We start from the raw sequence: 21,787 nt of genomic DNA, 5'->3' as shown, positions 1-21,787 counted from the left end.
TAATCACTTTTGTTTAAGGTGTGAGAGATTTTATTTAAAATGTCCAGGTGATCAGCTTTTGTTATTAAAGCCCTGCTCTATTCTAATGGGGTGGAAGCAATTCTGCATAGTATTTATTTTAATTAGAACACTTTTTACTTTTACTCAGGTATATTTGTGAGGAAAGTAGTCTACCATTCACTCCACAGTAGCCCTTCATATTTAGCTCAGAATTCCTATTTTAGGTTCTTGTCTGTTAGTTGAGTTGAAAGGCTTTACTGTTGCTGTTCTCACTTTATCACTTTCTTTTAGACCAGCAGTGTCAAACTCAACCTCTAAAGAATACATACTAAAAATTTCAGCAAATCTGTGGGCCAGCTTTTTATTTCATTTTTACTTAACATTTTGCCATAACCTGAACAGGCTGTTGTTATTCAAAATATGCCAAAACTGCAACAGCAAAAAGGGCATTAAATACTTCTTAAAATAATTCTAAACAAAACACTGATTTTAAGTGTTTTTTAATGCCTATTTGCTTCAACTAGACATCTGACATCTTTTCTTTTTTGTCTTGCCCACAGATTGTTGTTAGGGGAAGGTATGTTGCACTGCTTGCCGAGGACAGTAGTGCATCTCAGGGTGAAACAGGCTAATAAGAATAGAAAATTAAAATAATTCTGCAGGCCAAAAAGGACTGTTTCTTGTGCTTTGGCACATGGTATTTAGACAAAAAGATTCCCAAAAAGAGAAAGAAAGCTCCTACCAAACTTCAGGTCCTATACAGAAGCTGGATATACTAAAAAGTTTCACTACAAGGACCTCAGAGCCTCATTTGCCAGCAAATTCCAATGTTTTTCTTAAATCTGTTCTTGAGAAAGTTCCATGGCAGATTAATGACAGAGCAGAATTGTTCACACCTTTGTGCTCTTGAGTGTGTGTGGATTCTGTTCTGACCTAAGAACAAATCCCAAATAAGAAAACATGGTGAAAAACAGAATCTTTGTGAAAACTGTATAAGTGGGCTTTAAGAAGAAATTTCTTCTTAAGAACAGTTGGTGAATGAGTCCCTCAGGTCTTGAGGAGTTTTTAATTAAAGTTCTACCTGGTATCTGCTTTTGCTTCTTCTTCTTCTTGAGCCATTATTTCATGACAGTAACAATCCCTTCTCTAGAGTGCTGTGTTAGACTACTCTACCCATTTCCCGATGTGCAGAGAAGTGAGAAAAGGCATGAGGGCACATGAGGACATCAGCGGGACAAAACAGTGCGGTTCCCTCAGAGATCCCACTGGCAATGTGAGTCATTCCTGTGTGGCCACCCAGTTCTGATAGACAGGGGACAGTAATGTCACCGGTACTTAGTGGTGGGACGGCTCTGTCTGTTTCTCTCCTCTACATTACATTTAGAATGGTGGAGTGAGTCACTTCTCTGTTTCTTCATTAAATAGGTAAAAATAAACCCAAATAAAAGCAGCACTCCAATTAGACGGGGCGTGAGGACACAGGAGCCTCTCTCATTTCACCCCCAATCCCCAGGCTGCCGAAAAAGGGCCCGGACAGGGAGCTCCCTCAGCTAATTTGGGAAAATGAGAGGTTAGCAGAGGCAAATCGATGCAGTACCAGGACGCACGCAAACACATTTCCCTCCGCACAAAGCATCACATATGGTGCTGATAGAAGTCATTAGATTCTATTGGTTTGCTGTTGTTCCTCAAACCGAACTGGAATAGAAAGTAATTGTAGAGTGTGGTGCAGATGTTTGATGTAGGTTTAGTGTGTTCAGTGGACTGATGGAGCTCTCTAAATGTTACAGCAGTTAAAGGGAGGAGTTTGGGGCTTTTCTCTCCTAGCTGCAGGGATTTGGGGTTTGGGAAGGGAATTCAAACTTCCGCTTTAATCCAACCCCTCTGGGTTTCTGTTCTCGTTTCATGGCGCTAAAATGACTTGGCATGTGTTATTAATATCTGATACGAACAAACGATATGTCTATGCGTATTTCATTACATGACGTCACTAATGACTGCGTAGTGTATATGCTATTATTTGTGATTGGATTTTAGATGACATTTTTCTTAACAGTAAAGCTTATTTTTCATTACCACCACCAATAGAATAGAATCTGTAGTGTTTTCTCTTCCTATATAAAATCCCATATTATTGTCTGAATTGTTTTGTGATCTGCAATTAAACCTGGTTCTCCTCCAAACCACCTGCTGTTTGAAACGACTTGTTAAATCACTCTAAACCTTGTGTTAAAATCGCGCTCGTTCTCAGACTGAAGCGCCTGTGCGACCCCCTCCCACCCCACCACCACCCCCCACCCTCTCCCTCTGTGCCCCTGAATCTGTATATCCGATCCTCTGTATGTTCGCGGCGCGCGCCGCCGCTCTGGGAAACACGAGCCTCGCGGCGCGTGCAGGTTCCCGGGCGCGCGGATAAAGCGCGGGGGCGCGCGCACACCGGCTGCTTTTCATTCAGCACGCGGAGCTGCTGCTGCTGCTGCTGCTGCTGCTGCTGCTGGAGTTGGAGTGCGAGAGAGAGAGCGCGAGCATGTGAGAGGGTAATGGGAGAGAGGACGCAGCACTGCACAGGTAACACACACACACACACACACTGCTTTGTATCAATGCACACATTAAGGTTCGTCTCAATAGCTTGAAGTTGTTCTCGGTCTGAAACTGAGACTCGCGTTTGACCGAAGCCCTGCGCGCTGGAGTCAACCTGACTGGCTGTGAAAGCCGCTGCTCGCGCTGGTCTTTGTTTATTCTTATTTATTCACGCTTTGCTGTTTAAGAGCACAGCATAACCGTCAGAGCTGGATCGTTCTGCACTGCTGATTGTATTAGAACGCGCAGGGCTGCTCTACCGAGCCCAGAGCCAGACTAGACTGCAGTGCCAGTGGTGACCAATGGAAATTCCTTCTAGTCTAGGTTTAGGCTCAGTCTCGCTCTGGGAAACTGGCCCGTTGAGTTGAATATACATACATAGTGTTGTGTTAAACCTCTAGTGCTGGATTAACGTGTACAGTCTTCATATCAGCGGCACTTGATTGAGATGACCGCTGTGAGTCAGTACAGCTGTGCGGGTGAAGTTCGCCTTGCACACTAACTTAATCTGGATTGAACAGCGAGATTAGCGCTTGTGTTTAGGACGTGGACGAGGAGCTCCCGGTTACGTGGGTGCCTTTTATGAGCAGCATGTTTTGTCATGTCAGGGTTTCACTTTCTTTGAGCCGCGCTCTCAGCTGCGTTTCACAGAAGACCGCGCGCGCCGTGTGCACGGTCTGATGGTGTTTATCAGGCTCTCCTTGAGCCGTGAACAAGTCGCTCCGTGTGTGCGCGCGTATGAGAGAGAGAGAGAGAGGGAGGGAGAGGGAGGGAGAGGGAGGGAGAGGGAGTGAAGGAGTCTGCACGCGTCAGAATGTTTGGTTTGGGTCTCTGATGAAATGTGCCCGCGCGCGTGTAAGACGAGCCCCCCATGCAGGCTGCTTTGATAGTCCATAATTCTGGCTCTCGTATCATCCAAATAGTGGAGCTGTGTGGAGTCGCGTGCCTGAGTCGTGGACTCCGGGCTCACTCAGTGCTCTTTACTCCTCAGGACAGGCAGCAGGACTCTGCGCAACGGCGCCATCCAGCAGCACGCCGAGAGCGCGCGCAGGACTTTAACGCAGCAGGGGGAGAGAGGAGAGCACGCGGGGACGCAGGACGCGGGACGCAGGACTACATCCAGCCAAAGATGAACACGATCGTGTTCAACAAACTGAGCAGCCAGGTCCTGCTCGAGGACAAGGCCAACGAGGTGGAGAGGAGCAGCAGGAATTATCTGGAGGTTCTCGATGGACCGCACGCGGACATCCTGAGCAGCAGCCAGGGCATGAAGGACAGCTCAGCGCTGAGGCACCGGAGACCTGGGTAAGGAGTGAACGTAGCATCAGCTCCCAGTGAGCTTATCACCAATTTACAGTGCGTTTAAACATGGGCTTGACATTAGCTTCACATACGTTCGTATCTGTCGGAACAAAACCTCGTATCTCCAAACCGAGAACTTTACAGGAGAAGCAAAAAACCCACTTTACTTTTAATGTAAGTCAGTGGAACCAGAATTTTTTTTGTTTTCCTTTTGTTTGGTCCATTCATCCTGAAATTTACGCACAATGTAAAGGGCAACAGGCATTTAAAAATTATGTCAGAAACTCAGAAAGAGGTTCCGACCGTATGGACAAGCAGATATGTCTCATATGTCTAATCGTGAGCTTAATATCAGCTTCATTTGTGTTCAAATGTGCTTTAGTGTGAGCTTAATGTAAATGTTTTGGTTTCAGCTAGTGATCGTTAACGCCCTGTTTAAACGTCTCGTTATGAGCTTCATGTGAGCCTATTACGTATCTAATAGACAGTTAATACGTACATAATATGCGTCTCAACATCTCTAGTTAAAATGATGTATATCTAGGCTTTAATGTGGAACCTTGATACGTGTCTAATGCTCATGTATCAATATCAGCTCAATTACGCACTAATAGGAGCTGAACCTGTTTCACGCTATACTTCCATTTTAAAAACGGCAGATGAATTCATTAATTAACAAACAAATTAATTGGTTAATTAATTTAGAACAGATGAGGCAGTGCATGGAAAACGCTTTGGTCAGTGAAACCAGAGCGGTGATTCAGAAGCGTGTAGAAAGAGCTTCATCCGTTCATTCGCTCTGAGCGTGCTGCTCAGCATTTGCTTCTCTTATCAGAGAACAGCGACTCAGTTAAGACCTTCAGTGAGTTCTGCAGAGTTCAATTAAAACAGCTCGTGCTCTCCGACTGCCCACTGTACCTGTAACCGAGATGAAGCGTAGAGCGAAGGTGTGAAGATGAGCAGAGCTTCGTATCTCCCTCTGACTCCAGGGAACGTGAATGAATCCGGCGGTTCTGAAGCGCGCTGATTTACTGCGCTCTCCGCTTCTGCCCTTAAATGGCAGGTTGCTCTCGGGCTCCATGTGGTTTGAGTTTACAGCTGATTCCCCTTTTTCTTATCGGTAAATGCAATTAAACCTGCATATGCAACGAGTAATTGCAGGAAATTAATGTCCATCTTTTAATAGCGCTAATATAATGTTCGTGTTGCTCCAGCACTGGCTGGCTGGTCTCCTGTTGGTCGTTAGTGTGGTCGGTAGCTCGAGCCTGTTTCTAATAAATAAACATTTCCTTCAGCTCTATGTGTGGTCCAGTCCATCACGCTATTTTGGCGGAGAGGGAGCAAAAAAAAACAAAACACCTGATCTTCATTGCACCCCTAAACCCTCGCGCTCCAGCTGCCTGTTCGCGCGCTTCTTGATCTTTAGGGACATAGTAACGAGACGCGATGCGCAAAGATTACGCGCAAAGAGGCTGAAATGCGTAACATGCTGCGCAAAATAGCGGCAGTGCGCAAAGGCACTGCGCTGCTGGTGCGCGTGAGTGAAAGCGGAGTCCGGAGGAAAACAGCAGGGCGCTCCCTCCCCGCGGGGGGATCACCCCTAATGAAGAAAACGAATCTAAACACTGAGGTGTGTGTCGCAGATACCGAGAACAGGGGGAGAAAAAATGACTCCAGGTTGTTCATACAGATCCGAGTTACAAGGAAAATATTTGCGGAACATGAAGCTCGAGCGGCCTCGGGGTCTGGGGGGGGGATGTGGAGCACGTGCAGCGCAGCTTCAGCGCGAGATAACGGGACAGCGCCGCGGTGCCATACTGACATCTACAGGCTCAGAGCGACACCTGTTTGGAGAGACTGCAGAGGAACATCAGATCCACACCAGATAAACATCTGATGTCCATCTGATCTCCGTCATCAGCGCTGCAGCCGCAGCCTGATAAAACCAGTTCAACATCCAGCTTCCGCACTGAGCTCAGTTTCTGCACTTGATAACCTCTTAAATCCTCACATATTCCTTCCCTCACATACAGAGCTGCACACTTTACCTCTTAGTTTCATAGAGGTCTTAAGATTCGCAACAGAATAACAATCCTGGGGTTTAAGGGGTTGAATGTAGGTCACACTGGTCTTTCCTTTCAGCTCCTCTGAGCTACTGAAATGTTCATAGTGGTTTAGCAGTTTCTGGAGGGCACAGCGGAGCTGGACCGCTGGACGGCTGCACACTCTGCAGTGCCACATACACCCAAACACACACTCATGCTCAGCGCTGGGCTCTGCGGATTGAGAGCAGAGTGTGTGAGCAGCAAATTCATGCTTTTCTTTCTTTCTTTTTCTTGTTTGGACATGGACATTTGGACTTATTTTTGGTTAATAATGAAATAATTAATGATAATCTATTCAAATTTCAGTAGAAAGTGAATCAGGTGTGTTTGGTTTGTACACCATATACAGAAAATGGAAGGACAGTAACGTTAGCTGGGATTGCTGTGATATATGAGCATTTCCCAAGGGCATTTCTGCTGTGTGTTGTCTGCCAGGTCCAGGCAGGGTGCTGGTAAGGTTCGTCATAAGCGGCAGGCGCTGCAGGACATGGCCCGGCCCCTGAAGCAGTGGCTCTACAAACACCGGGACAATCCGTACCCAACCAAAACAGAGAAGATTCTTCTCGCACTCGGCTCCCAGATGACCCTAGTGCAGGTGAGCAAACACTATTCACATGCTGGAGGGTTTCTATTAGGGTGGGTTGTTTGTTTGTTTGTTTATTTAATTTAATCTCTACATCCAGTTTAGTTCAGTTTTTGGGTCACTGTGGTCTCATGGTGTGTGTTACTTTAAAGTTAATTTGTTCTGCATGTTGTAACTCAGAAGAGCTCTCTCTCTCTCTCTCTCTCTCTCTCTCTCTACCTCTACATCTGCCATTCTCTCTAAATGATTCACTCTTTCTTTCTTTCTTTCTTTCTTTCTTTCTTTCTTTCTTTCTCTACCTCTACCATTCTCTCTAAAGGATTCACTTTCTTTCTTTCTTTTTTCTTTCTTTCTTTCTTTCTTTCTTTCTTTCTTTCTTTCTTTCTTTCTTTCTTTCTTTCTTTCTCTCTTGCTCTCTCTCTCTCCCCCTGTCTCACTCTACCTCTACATCTGTCATTCTCTCTAAATGATTCTCTTTCTTTCTTTCTTTCTTTCTTTCTTTCTTTCTTTCTTTCTTTCTTTCTTTCTTTCTTTCTCTCTCTCTCTACCTCTCTACCTCTACGTCTGCCATTCTCTCTAAATAATTCACTTTCTTTCTTTCTTTCTTTCTTTCTTTCTCTCTCTCTCTACCTCTACCATTCTCTTTAAATGATTCACTTTCTTTCTTTCTTTATTTCTTTTTTTCTTTCTTTATCTCTCTCTCTCTCTCTCTCTCTCTCTCTCTCTCTCTCTCTACCTCTACCTCAACCATTCTCTCTAAAGGATTCACTTTCTTTCTTTCTTTCTTTCTTTCTTTCTTTCTCTCTCTCTCTCTGTCTCTCTCTCACTCTACCTCTATGTCTGCCATTCTCTCTAAATGATTCACTTTCTTTCTTTCTCTCTCTCTCTCTCTCTCTCTCTCTCTCTCTCTCACTCTCACTCTACCTCTACGTCTGCCATTCTCTAAATGATTAACTTTCTTTCTTTCTTTCTTTCTTTCTTTCTTTCTTTCTTTCTTTCTTTCTCTCTCTCTCCCTCACTCTCACTCTACCTCTACGTCTACCATTCTCTCTAAACGATTCACTTTCTTTCTTTCTTTCTTTCTTTCTTTCTTTCTTTCTTTCTTTCTTTCTTTCTTTCTTTCTTTTGTTCTTTCTTTCTTTCTTTCTTTCTTTCTTTCTTTCTCACTCTCTACCATTCTCTCCAAATGATTCACTTTCTTTCTTTCTGACTTTCTTTCCTTTTTTCCTTCTATCTTCATTTATTTCTTTCTGTCTTTCTCTCTCTCTCTCTCTCTCTGTCTTTCCCTCTCTCTCACTCTACCTCTATGTCTGCCATTCTCTCTAAATGATTCACTTTCTTTCTTTCTTTCTTTCTTTCTATCTTTCTTTCTTTCTTTCTTTCTCTCTCTCTCTCTCTCACTCTCTCTCTCGCTCTCTCTATACCTCTACTTCTACCATTCTTTCTAAATGATTCACTTTCTTTCTTTCTGTCTTTCTTTCTCTCTCTCTCACTCTCTCTCTCGCTCTCTCTATACCTCTACTTCTACCATTCTTTCTAAATGATTCACTTTCTTTCTTTCTGTCTTTCTTTCTCTCTCTCTCACTCTCTCTCTCGCTCTCTCTATACCTCTACTTCTACCATTCTTTCTAAATGATTCACTTTCTTTCTGTGTTTCTTTCTTTCTCTCTCTCTCTTTCTTTTCTCTGTCACCTTTCTCACTGACTTGTTTGCTGTTCTCTTCTTCCTTCTATCTCTTCTCTCTATATCTATCTATCTATTGGTCAGTCTGTCTGTCTCTGTCTGTCTGTCAATCTATCTGTTCTGACTGCTTCAGCGGCGGAATTTCACCTCATCTATTATGTTCAGCTTATAGAACAATACTCGTTTGTGTTCTGTGCTCGTTGTGTGCTCGTTCCACGGCAGCACACTCAGATCCAAACAGCAGTAAACACCCGCAGAGATGCTGCATGTGTCCAGGAGCCAAGTGAAGATGTCAGGTTAGCATTAGCACTCACTCAGAACTGGACTCCTTCTGACTAATGGGTTCGGGAAGTCTGCAGCATTTGTCATTGGCTTCTATTTCAATTTCATTTTACTAATCTTTTGAGCCCATATGCTTTTTAGCAAACGTCCAGACCAGCCTCACAGTGCCTCATTTGTTTTCTCTGTAGGCCACTGGCTTCCATCTCCCATATTAAAACTGAAGGCCATCCAGAGAGGAGTGCAGCAGTTAGACTTTCTCTGTGCAGAATACGATCTCTAAATAAAGGCGAGATCAGAAAGTTCAGGGCCTAGCAGGAGTAAGTACTTTAGCATAAAGAAGTGCCCCAGCGCTAGGCCTGTCATAAGCCGCTTGAAGTCTATTGGGCATGAAAAGTTATTCTAGTATAACATCTAATGGTCTCTGGTCTCTGTGAAATGGAGAAGGTTGGGTCAAATAGCGCTTTTATTGCATAAAGACAGACAGCGTGTGGACAAAGAGCAGTATTATTAGACAGGGGCAGCGGAGGCCAGAATAAGCACCCAGGTTGTCGGCGTCTCAGTTGGAAAAGCATTAATGGAACGTTACGTTCGCGATGCTCACCAGCAGCTTCAGGCACGCTGAACGTTACCCACTGTCTTTCTGAATGGTCACGACCGGCGATTAATGAATAAAGCAGTGTGTGGCTCATTCTGCCTCTCTGTGTGCAGATCTCAACGTTTTCGCCTGTAAGAACACTCAACCTGTCTGACTGATGAAGGAATTTATTTTTATTGGTAGAAACAAGATAATGATTTAAGATACTGATGACTTGTTTTAGTCAATCACTGTTGAAGGTTTCACCTAATTCTGTCTCTCTCTCTCTCTCTCTCTCTCTCTCTCTCTCTCTCTCTCTCTCTCTCTCTCTCTCTCTCTGTCACTTATTCTCATAAGGTAAATATAAACCATCCTGAACTTTTTTCTGCCTGATGTGACTTCAGAAAACCACAAGGATATCCGTTAGAAATTACGTAAAAACTACGTTTTTGGCTGAATTCTTTTGCTGGTTTCAATTTGTTAGTTTCAGATCTGACACTCTGAAAATGTGATATGCTTTTAAAGGTTTAAAAATGTCTTATACTTTTGTAATATTTTTGTGTAATTCAATGTGTTCTCCTTCCTTTCTCTCTGTCACTCTGTCTCTCATTTTTTCTGTCTCTCTCACTCCCTCTTTCTCTCCACCCCCTCCCTCTCTCTAAATCTCTCTCTCTCTCTCTCTCTCTCTCTCTCTCAGGTGTCTAACTGGTTTGCAAATGCCCGACGGAGGTTGAAGAACACGGTACGGCAGCCGGACCTCAGCTGGGCTCTCAGGATTAAACTCTATAATAAATATGTACAGGGCAATGCTGAGAGGCTCAGCATCAGCAGTGATGACTCCTGCTCAGAAGGTGTGATACACACACACACACACACACACACACCAATATAAACGCACATCTATGACATTACAAGAGAAGAAAAAAATCATTTGGAACTTTGAACAAAAGTAAATATATTCTATTCCGAGTAATTTTGAATTTTAAAATAGAGAATCAAAATACTTTTGATTCTGTACTGGTCCATCCATCATGAAGATTTGACACAATTTAGAAGACAGCTGGAGTTCAAATCATGTGAAATAATTAAAACCAACAAAAGTGGAAGTATTAGGTTTTGTTCTGACAGCAACAAGATACATATATATAAAAGATTGTCAAAATTGTCAGTAAATAGATGTTATTCATTCTGACACTTCTGAAGATATTATATAGAAGATAATGCACTTCTAACAGAATAATATATATTGATCTACTTTTATATAAATCAAAGGAGCCAAAGGATGTTTTTTCCAAGTAATTAAGGGTCATTTCTGTTGGCCCATTCTTCATGAAATTTCCATATTTATATCCATTTATATATATATATATAAAATGTTGTCGGAACAAATCCTTGTATCTCCATTTTTATCGATTTTCAGTTTTTTACCTAATTTAAAACTACCTATTGCCCTTTACATTATGTGTAAACTTCATGATGAATGGACCAAAAGAAACAGCTCAAAATGACTCTGAAAAAGTCTGATTCCATTCACTTACATTAAAAATAAAGTATGTTTTTTCCTTCTCCTGTATACATATATATATATATATATATATATATATATATATATATATATAGACAGGGTTTGAAAGAATGTAGCTGTCAAAAAGCCTGATAAAAGATGAAGACAAGCTGCTGGATGGTGATTTTGCACAGTACTGTAGATACTATATTCATATATTCAAACAGATATATATATACTGTACATATATGAGCACAAACATATACACATAGTCCTGCATATATATTGAACTAAACTCTCTTTCACCTCATAAATATAAACAGAGTGTAAGAGCATGCTGGATCTGGAGAGAGCGCTGTGGCATGTCTGATATAGTAGAGAGTACAGTGACTTGTCGTTGAGGCTGAAAAGACAGAATGATCTAAACATGGAGATTTTATTGTCAAGTGGCTGCAGAGCACGAGACATTTTTAGTGTCTCAGTACCAGAACTATAAATCAGCCTTCAAGCATGCTGTGTGTGTGTGTGTGTGTGTGTGTGTGTGTGTGTGTGTGTGTAGGCTCGCAGACAGTTACACACTGTGATTAACACACCACGATGAGGCTTGAGGAGTCAACCACACACACATCTGCACACACATCTGCACACACATCTGCACACACACACACACACAAACTCACACACTAATTAAAATGTTAAGATATCAGAAGTGTAAAAGGAAGTTACAGGCTGTTACAGACAAAGTATTTATCACCATTCACTCACACACACACACATACACAATGCTCACCCTCTGTTTATGAACATCGCCAAAATATATATATATATATATATATATATATATATATATATAATTTTCTAAGAGTATTATAAAATTTTTCAACCTATTTCTATACAATTTTGGTTCTTTTAAAGGGCCCATATCCTACATTTCCATGTTTGTTTTCAGTTCAAAAAACAGTTCAAATTTATTTTTACCTCTCATTTTATCCCTTGGAATAAAATAGGCTGATTGAGGTACTGTGCTTTTAAGATTGACATATGTAAATTATCTTAGTTCTAATTAGCTGTGGTGTACTGTGCTTTGAGGTGAAACACTCCTTATAACTTCAGCATGAACAGTGCACACCTTAACAGTAAATGTGCTTGTTTTCATGACATCACAAATACAGCGAATTTAAAACAAGCTGTTTTTATAGCTTCATTTCCATGTACAGACTGAATTGTCTGGGTAGTGCATGGTATGTTTTCAAACTTTAACAATGTTTACAAACTTTATGTAAAAAAATGCAAAGTAAATTCAATTTTGTGTGATGTGGACACTGACACATTTTATCTCATTAAATATATATTTCTTTCTGTTGAGAAACATTTACATTTGCATGTAATATGTTATGATATTTTATGTTGACAAAACTTTTTTTCAATGCAGCTTTAGTGCAAAGACTGTTTGTCGATGCCTAAAAAAAGAACACATTTACACATATAACACATATAATACAAACAAACACAGACAGCATGGTGGAAAGGTTTAGCTGGACTGACGGGTTGGGGGGTTGGGGGGTTGGGGGGTGGGGGGGTTGGAGGAGAGCATTTTTAAAAAGAATGCTGCCACGTTTCAGCTCTTACAAAGAGAGAATGTCCAGAAAAGACTACAACCTTTCTAAATGGAAAATGCTCAAACAGGATTTGGCACAAATATAGAGTGGAGAAATAGATCTCTTGCATAATGGCCCCACTGAACAAAGAAGAAAAATAAAATAATATAAAATAAACAAAATTTCCATATCAGTAGATTTTGGGGTAGTCTGAGAGGCCAAAGGCTCACAGTTTGTAATGCAAATGCAGTCAGAGATGGAAAATATCAACCACCATTTTTTCTTTAGCAATAAACTGATACTTATGCGACAGCAGTTTTCTGTTGATGGCAACAATGATGGAAGCAAGCCCAGAGGGCAGCAAACATTTTTTACACATTTCACATTTTTTCATTTTATTGCACATTGTTGGAAACATAATTAATGAGAAATGTTAGATGCGTTGATGAGATTTAGGATGTCTTCAGTTTCCAAGACACAATTTATCCCATTGATGTCAATGTGTGTGTGTGTGTGTGTGTGTGTGAGAGAGAGAGAGAGAGAGAGAGAGAGAGAACATCCTCTGTCCGACTTTGCCCTAAAACCCCTCACACCCTGCCTCTAACCCCATCTGTTTATCTCTGAGGTCACAGGTCAGCTTGGTGTGCTGTATGGAAAGCATGTCTTGGGGAAGTAAAAGTACCCAAGATTGCATTAGTCCCTTTCCAGACAAGAGCTGAATTAATAACTGCATAGGAATTAAGCTATTTCTTCTTTTTAATCTCTTCCTCTCCTTTAATAATAATCTGATTTCTCAAAGCTACTTCTGAATTTATTTTGACACATAAAGAACATAATTTAATGAAGCTGAACATTTGTACATATTTAACTTGTTTGCGTGACAGCCTGGGGGAAAACTGGGGGAATGGGAATATATTTCACTCATGAGTCACATTTTTTGTTACCCTGATGAAAGGATTGAATATTTATTCCATAGTGATCTGAGTTGAGTTCTGAATGTTTGCACATCTCATTCCAGCTAACAGTAAAGGCAGTTTTGCACTTCTTTTATCCAGCGATAGGAAACACAGTGCACTCTTAAACATTCCTTTGTACAATGCCATAGAATAACCACTTTTGTTTTTTTCCTAAAGAACCTCTCAGTGGATGGTTCCTCACTTTAGTTGGACAGTCCACTACAGTCCCCTATAGAGTATCTACAGATGTTCAAACTTTCAAACTATCTGTTGAAAGTTAGTTGATTCCAAACAATGGTGGGGTTAGGGTTAGGATTTGGTTCAGGGTGAGGGTTAAATTTTTTTGGGTTAAGGTTAGGGTTACGATTAGATCCAGGTTTAGAGTTTGACATTATGGTCAGTTTAGTAGATATTTAGTTGAATGTAACTTCTAAAGTGGTCTATCCAAACAAAGTGATACCAAAAAATTTCCATAATCTAAAGGTTCTAGTAAAACCCTTAAAGTGCATTATAGAAGTTTCTTCTTACTCTCTCTAAATTGGTTCTTTAGTGAACTAAATGTGGCTCTTAGTTAAAGGCATTGCTTAAAGCACACTGTGAAGCAGATTTTGATAAAGGGGACAAATCCAAAGTCTCTGAATGCATTTCCAGTGAGCCATTAGACAAAATTATGTTCAGTTAGACCTAGATGAACACTGAATATTGATATATCCCCTTTAAAATCTATGCTTATTATTCCATATTATTAATTCTTTATAACTAATATACAAATTGTATAATATACAACTAATAACTAATGTATAAAATGTAGTTATACTTTCAGTGAGGAGCTGAAGTGCAGGTTCACACTTGAACTGTAAGTGTCTAAGGGGTTGACAGTACCAACAGTTCTATTGAGCATAGACCTTGTCACCATAGATCAGAGACAGGACCCAGTAGTGAACCCATAACTCAGGAGGTTTTCACTTATAGAGTTTTGCCCCTCTGTCTCCAAGGAGATGTAGAGTTTGTGTGCTCTCAAGTGTATTTGCCTTGGGCTCAGGCAGAAGGAGCCGGTTGTTGAGGGGATACACACTAAAAGATTCTTCCGAACCCTGTATGCTCTTTGAAAGCAGAAAAGGCAGGCACTAATGTGCGCATGTGGTTCTGATAAGCAGAGGCTGTGATTATAATTGGCTCTGGGCAGGATGATGGTGTGCCGCATCCCAAATGAGGCTGTAAGAAACCTGGCGTGGACCTGATCTGTGCTTCGATTGGGCCTTGATTCAGCCTCACTAGTCTTTCAGCACCGTGTCCTGTCTGTCTGTCTCACTTAGATCATGGCCTGGAATAAGGGGAGAGGTTCATCTTTTAATTCACTTTAATCCAATCCAGAAATTTTAATCCACTCAAGAGGTCCTGGCCTGTTTGGGGGAGATGTGTATGCACTGCAGAGGCGCAAGGCTTCCTTTTGGCTGGCTGACTGAAACAGTTGAAGCTGGGATGAGGCCATTATAGGGAAGCAAGGAGTGCCATAGATGTAGGATATGAGTTTCTGTCTTGTGTTCTACTGCTTTGATAGAACCTTTTGGCCAAAAACTATATTCTGGGCTGTTTTGGGATTTTATAGGTCTGAACAGATCAAATCTTAGCTTTCATACTGTGTCAACACTATTTGATGAAATATGGAAGCTGAGAAATTATTATAATTATTATTGTTGTTGTGGTTGTTATTATTATAAATAATAAAATAGATTTAAAAATCTAATATATATATATGTGTGTGTGTGTGTGTGTGTGTGTGTGTGTGTGTGTGTGTGTGTGTACACACACAGTACAGTTGGCTGAAAAGTATCATCTCACTCAACATTTCACCACTGTTTCACGTTCCTACTGTCCGTGTGTGTGTGTGTGTGTGTGTGTGCGTGCGTGTGTGTGTGTGTGTGTGTGCACGTGCCACTGTAAAGTTGTGTGAGCGTGTGTATGTGTATAATCTCTCTTGACCAAAAAAGAGTTTAATAAGTGTTGTATTTTATTTGAATAAACGCTAAAATATATTGATGTAATGCAATGAATTTCTCATCATTTTCTTATTATTATCATGACATTTCATATTTAAATTAGAATGTCTTGTCTAGCAAACAGTACTGTGCAAACATCAGATACAACCTTTAGTTTATTTAGCTTCCAGTCCAAACACCCATACAAACTATAGATTTGTAGCCTCAGAAAAAAGCAAAAAACAAATAAATAAATAAACCAAGAAAATTACACATAAACCCAATAAACCTCAACTATTAAATATAATCTTTTTCAGTATTTCTACCTTTGTCCACCCTTTGTTTTATTACAGCTTTCATTAATTTCAAGAGACAAGCTTTCAGTTTTTCAAATAAATCTACAGGAATATTTTTCCACATCTCCAAAGTTCTGTCTTAGACGTTTGTTGCATTTTGTTTTTCACGATCCAAACAATCCAAACACACCCAGTGATGTTGAGGTCTGGACCAGCAGGTTCTTCGTTTGATTTACAAACACTCTTCTTTTTTGTCTGTTTCCTTTTCTTGACAGCTACATATCCTTTGAGACTCATGTTGAGTTGTCTTCTCTCAGTGAAATGATGGACAGAAACACCTGTGCATTTTTTTCAGATCATGAAGCAGGAGTGGAGCTTGATTTTCTCCTGTTCCTCAAATTTATCTATACTGTTTATCTGACAGTTCTGTTGGTCTACTGGGTCAAAACTCCAGTTTTCCAAGGAAACGTTTCCAAGGAAATATTATATCTCTATTACATCCAATCTCAGAGCTGTCTCCTGAAAATGAATAGTCAATTAAATTGGTAATTAAATAAATGCAGGGTGGTTTCTAACTTTTGTGCAGTACTGGATAAAGCACACAGAAACACTAGTATTATAAAAAAGCTGAGCTTCTCCTTCTTAAGCAATAAACATTAAGTACACAAGTCAAAATATAGTGCTGCGCTCTTAAAAAATGTTAACTTCCAAATGGGTCTTAGTATGGACATATGGTTCTAGGAAAAACATTAACTGGTATAGAACCTTACATGATAGAAACATTTCTTCATATTTATGTTATTTACAAAAATAGTTCCTTTAAAGGGTTTTTAAAGAAATAAAAGTGTTTCCTATAAGAAATCACTCCAGCGCTCCTTTGGAATTGTTTAAAAGTGATGTGAAGTGGAGCAGGTTATAATTCAGTTTCCTCTCTCTCTCTCTCTCTCTCTCTCTCTCTCTCTCTCTCTCTCTCTCTCTCTCTCTCTCTCTCTCTCTCTCTCTCTCTCTCTCTCTCTCTCTCTCTCTCTCTCTCTGTATGTATTCTCTGTCTCTTCTGTGTCCTCAGATGGTGACCCAGCTGCTCGGACCCAGCCGGGTGAGTTCAGTAAGCCCATGTATCAGAGTGTCATCAAAAAAGAAGGTGGTGGTATGGGGGCAGGGCTCCGGGCATCCGCAGATGCCTCATTGGCTGAGGACTATGTGTCTCCACCCAAGTACAAGAGCAGCCTGCTTCACCGTTACCTGAACGACTCACTGCGTCATGTGATGGTGACCAATGCGGTGATGGATGCCCGGAGGAGGAACCACTCGGGCTCCTTCAGCTCCAATGAATACGATGAGGACCTCCTATCCCCATCATCTTCAGAAACAGAGGCCAACTTCGTGTACCGGACGGGTGAGAAACTGCCTGCTTTTCAGTTTGGATTAGAAACTCGTCTCTTTCTCTTCTCTCTGGATCTGATTGTGCGGTTTGAAGCAATGTGGAGGTCGTGTTTCCTCTTGGCTGTGTGTTTCTCAGTGTTGGCACTGTAGCTGGCCTCCATTTCTGGATAGCTACTGTCACATTATATATATGTTCTTTCTCTTGCTCTTTCTCTCTTTGACCCCCACATGTGCAGTTTTTGTTGTTTTGGCTCTATACTTCTGCACAGTGGATTTAATGACTCAGTGACTATGAGGTTAAAGTGCAAAACGTCTGCTTTAATTTTGATGGTATTTGTTTAGACTGGGTGAACCATATAAGAATAAAAGTTCTCTTTATGCGTAGTCTCCCAATTCTAGAGCATCAGAAGTAAGGACAGATGACTGCTCCGTTACTTCTTGGCCCGCTTGTATTTGGTTCCATCATTAGTTCAGGCACAAGAGCATTAACAAAAGGCCTAGATTTTATTCTAGATGTGGCATTTGCATCAGGTGTCTGTTTGCATTATCTGTCAACATGTGGACCAAACAAGTGTCAGTGCCAATTAAGCAGGCCTTAATCATGAAGCTGACAAATCTGAATAAATTAATCAGAAACATACCTAAAAGAAGCCAACACATTGTGAGAAGGCATGTTGACAATGTTGTGACATTTCATGATAGCTTTAAAAATAATTTTAAGCAATATTAAATAGCAATAGTTAAAAGAATGTACTCTTTTCTATAAAAGCTTGTAGAGCTAAAATGTGTCAAAGATTGACCAAAGCGGTAGCATGACCTCAAAAAGTTGAACCCAGGTGCAAACAATGTGATGATGCCCCAAAAACAGAAAAGTGGAATGGTCATATGTGAATGCCAGTGGAACTGATCATTCTGAATCATTATTTATTATTGGTTCATCAGTTGATGGCAGCAACAACCTGTCCAACCCCTTAAAACTCACCTTTATGAAGGAAAACGTTTAGTAAAAACACGCTACTGAAGCAGCTGTGGAGTTTTTCAGACCCAAATTCTGAAATAATTTTGTCCAAGCTAACCCCCAATAAGCATTTTGCTGACTTCAGACAAAACTGAATACACGAAGACCCCCGCAAAAAAAAGTAAAAATAAACTGGCTGCATTACAGGCCTTCACAGAGCATCACAAAGAGGGATCCTGTGGGCAGTCCCAGACACGGGGCTTGTTCTTGGGACTTTGGACAGTCATCAGCTGCAAAGGATTTGCAATGAAGTACATTTTCCACCTGGTCCTCAAGGACCCCCAGACAGTTAAGATTACTGGTCCAACCTAACTTGCAACACACAAGGATAGAGCAAAAATAGACTATCTTGGGGTCCCTGAGGACCAGTTTTCCCTAAAGATGTTTTTTGTGTCCTATAAGGTTCACCCAGCTTATATGTAGATTAGATGTCAGATTTCTGTCAAAGTCATGGTTTTATTTTAAGTCCAACAAAAACTGCATGCCTACAAACTGCAATATAGCTTGTATAGCCTATACACACAGCTTATATAGCTCACTGCAATGTATAAAGTTCATATACACACTCATTAAATCTATAAATCATTTGTAAATATTATGAGTTACAATATTTCTTCAAAGTTTGAAAATTGTTTTAAGTAAAAAAAATTTCTTTCAGGTCAATAGTTGAATGAACGTGTATCTTCTATAAATGTTTGTACACTTTATAGGACGTTTAAGGTTGTGCGAGTTCATATTTTGTCTTGCTGAGATATAAACCTCATGCTGACAGTAAACATTGTTGTTCCTGGTGTAGACTAGAGCCTGCACGAATCTTTCATTAATCAAGCAGCGTCTCATGCTGTCCGTCCCATCCTTCCTTCTCATTATCTCTGTTTTTCTCTCTTTCTCTCATCCTCCTTTCCCTCTCTTGCTTTCTAAACTGAGGTGTGGACACATAGACACAACAATGTCTTGAGTTACATGCCTTTACACCAACAGCACTGTGATACTTTTCAAGGCCAATGGATGTGTTTGTGTGTGTGTGATGTCTGGTGTTTTTTGCCAAAGGAATTTCCCTTCTGATACTCTGAATAGCAGGATTGAGAAAAATTACCCTCTTTTCTTTTTCCTTATATAACACCTACACACTCTCTCTCTCTCTCTCTCTCTCTCTCTCTCTCTCTCTCTCTCTCTCTCGCTATGTGGTATATACCAGAGAGGAATACTCAGGAGCTTCAAGGCCTAATGATTTCTGGGAACCAAGACAGTACATGTCACTCTTTTCTTTTTCTTTTTTTTTTTTTTTAGCATCATGTTTGTTGTATAGTCTTATTTCATTTTATGTTTGGTTGGAAACAAAAGATTGCAGTACCAAAAGGAAAAGTATTCAGTCAGGGTTTTCTCTGCGGTGTCTAGGTCAGAGGTTGGCAACATGCAGCTCTGGTGCTGCATGTGGCTCTTTTACTGCCCTGCTGTGAAGAACTAGATTTGTAGGTAAAAATAAAATAATCCTCCTGTGCAGTAAAATAAAGCTTTCTGATCATTCCCAGTTTTAACAATAAATGGTCTTAAACGCTGGTGCTAAAGTAGCCTATATCTGCTAATTCACCAACCTTTAACCCTGAAATGCAGACAACAATCTGCCTAGCTAGTAGCTAATGAAAAGGCAAAGAGAAAGATTTAAGACGAACATAATTTTGAAAAGAATGGACATATTTGCATTTATAAGCACTCAGCTAGTTTCCTGATATGTTTAATCTGCAACGAGAAACTATCAAACGCTAACAATCGAGTCATGGAGCTGCAGTCAGTTTCTCATTCTAAGTTTTCCATTCTACCTTAAATGGTGCAGCAGTTGAGTTCTGGTGCCTCAGGCACCATTTAAGGTGGAATGGGAAAATTCAAACAAGAAGCTGATGAATGAGAAGCCTTCAGCCTCGTAAAAAGTTCAACGTTTTACAAGAAACTATTCTATTTTTGTGGAAAGGTTTCCTACTGGAGAAAGTCTAGTACCAGTACATCAGATTAATCAACAACATAATTAGGAAGTACCAGTGGAATCAGTCTACAAGGTTGGATTTCCACAGAGTGGGGCCAGTTTTGTGAGAAATAAATGTCACTCTAGACCATCTGGAAGTCCTAGATATGTCACTGACTACTACTATGAGTGGGAGTCTAATTGGGTTCCAGTCATTGTTAGTAGTTGTTAAAAATGGACAACAGCAGCAGAAGCTCTATGCCAGGGCTCTTTACTAAAAGAGTCACTGAAAACACAACACAACTGCAACACAATTATAAGATTTAAATTTTTGTGTTCAATTTAGAACAACCAAATATTGTTCATGCACTTGAGTGTTATCTTAATAATAATAATAATAATCCCATTGGGCTGTTAGCACAAATTACCATTAGTATAGAGGTAAAAACATTGAAGGCCTCACCAATGGTATCTACAGCCTGATAAAGACTTGGTTATATAGTATATATTACACAAGTTATGAATGTTTAAGCTTACTGTTCTCTGTACTATATATTCCATTTTTGTATCTGTTGCATCATTCTAAGTATTTTTCTGTGAATTTTTCTATGAATCTTTTTATTCTTTCTATGAATACATTTGGTGCTTTAGCCGGTGGTATAATGTTTAAACTGTGTAGAGCGCAGCTGCATGATTCTAAGTTGAATCCTGCATTCTTGCTGCTTATTTTGATTGAGGATTTGTACTCAAACAACATTATGAGCATAAATATGATTTAGTAAGTGATGCTGAAATGAATGTTGGCAAGTTCATCACTTATTTTGCCTGAATGTTTGTACTCAGAATTTGAGATTCAATAACTTGCTAAATGTATCTGCTTGGTTCTTTAAGCGACTCAGTGTACAGTGCTTGTTATGATGTATTACTGTTATGCTCCCTACAGGAGAAAGAATCTCTTAAGAAGCATTAGCAATGAATTTGATCAATTTCTCTGCTGATAGCTTTTAATTATTCAGACTCATCTTCTGTTAAAAAAACATTCTTTACTAAAGTAAATCCATTCAGTATTTATATGTACATAATATCTTTATTAATCAATAATGGTTCCCTATTTCATTTCAGTAGAGAGCTGCATTTTCCTTCAAGTCTGGCTTTTAGGTCGATCTAGGGGCTTTTATGGCATTCTAGACTTAATAATTTCTTGGAACCCAGAGAAATACATGCTGAATCTTTGTGTCTTGTGATTAAATTCAAAGTTTTATTTAAAATAATGAACATAATGAGGAAAGGACAGTGGAATCAACCAAATCATGTTTTAATTTCCAATGAGTTGGGCCAAGAAAAAATGTCATTCTAGGCCTTCTGGAAATCCTAGATACATCCTCTCTGTTACTGACCGTGAATGCACTTGTAAATAAAGGTACTGTCACTGGGTGGTAACCTCTGTCACTGGATGGTATCCTCAAGGGTACATCTCAGTACCTTTAGTCAGGAAACATAACTGTACCATATTTTACTAGTTGTATTGACTCCACACACCCCGTCTCATCTGCAGATGTTTTAATTAACTGTTTTGTTTTAGAACATTAGGTTATGAGAAGGTAAGTACTTTTCTACTGGAAAAAAAAAACTTATTTAAGGTGTATAATTGGACCTTAAACCACTGTTGTCCCTTTGAGGAAACATTTACGTTGTTTGTACATTGATGAACAAAAAATGTACCTGCACAGAACCTTTATTTCTAATATTGAAGGAGTGGAAGTCTAACCAGTTTTCGGTCAGTTGTTAAAATGGAAGACAGCTCTATGCCAAGGCTACATTCAGACAAGATTAGTTTTCTGTTAGTAAAAGAAAGCTAATCCTACTCAAACAGAGCTAAACAGTCACTATAGACCTGCAACATATAAGATCAAATATGCCTATTGCAAGCTTTAAATAAAATATATGGATTGTTTTTTTACAATTAGATTCAAATTATTCT

At 40.1% G+C, this 21,787-nt stretch overlaps 1 protein-coding gene across 3 annotated transcripts in view; it reads left to right on the top strand.

Moving 5' to 3' along the window:
- The first annotated feature begins 2,499 nt into the window (after positions 1-2,499).
- The window catches only part of mkxa (mohawk homeobox a), a 44,766-nt gene continuing 25,478 nt past the window's right edge, over positions 2,500-21,787 (top strand). For 2 of the 3 annotated variants that reach the window (XM_017701960.2, XM_037543919.1), the window contains exons 1-5: positions 2,500-2,568; positions 3,575-3,888; positions 6,426-6,585; positions 9,810-9,963; positions 16,512-16,841. In XM_017701960.2, coding sequence (XP_017557449.1) covers positions 3,713-3,888; positions 6,426-6,585; positions 9,810-9,963; positions 16,512-16,841 — 820 coding nt within the window. In that variant the 5' untranslated portion in view covers positions 2,500-2,568; positions 3,575-3,712. Of the gene's footprint in view, positions 2,569-3,455; positions 3,889-6,425; positions 6,586-9,809; positions 9,964-16,511; positions 16,842-21,787 lie in introns of those variants that run through there. The other variant, XM_037543920.1, reaches the window with a different exon arrangement.

Source organism: Pygocentrus nattereri, chromosome 13 (assembly GCF_015220715.1).
Source record: "Pygocentrus nattereri isolate fPygNat1 chromosome 13, fPygNat1.pri, whole genome shotgun sequence".
Taxonomy (NCBI): Eukaryota; Metazoa; Chordata; class Actinopteri; order Characiformes; family Serrasalmidae; genus Pygocentrus; species Pygocentrus nattereri.
Note: the sequence above shows the minus strand (reverse complement) of the source record. Positions and strands in the feature narration are given on the sequence as shown.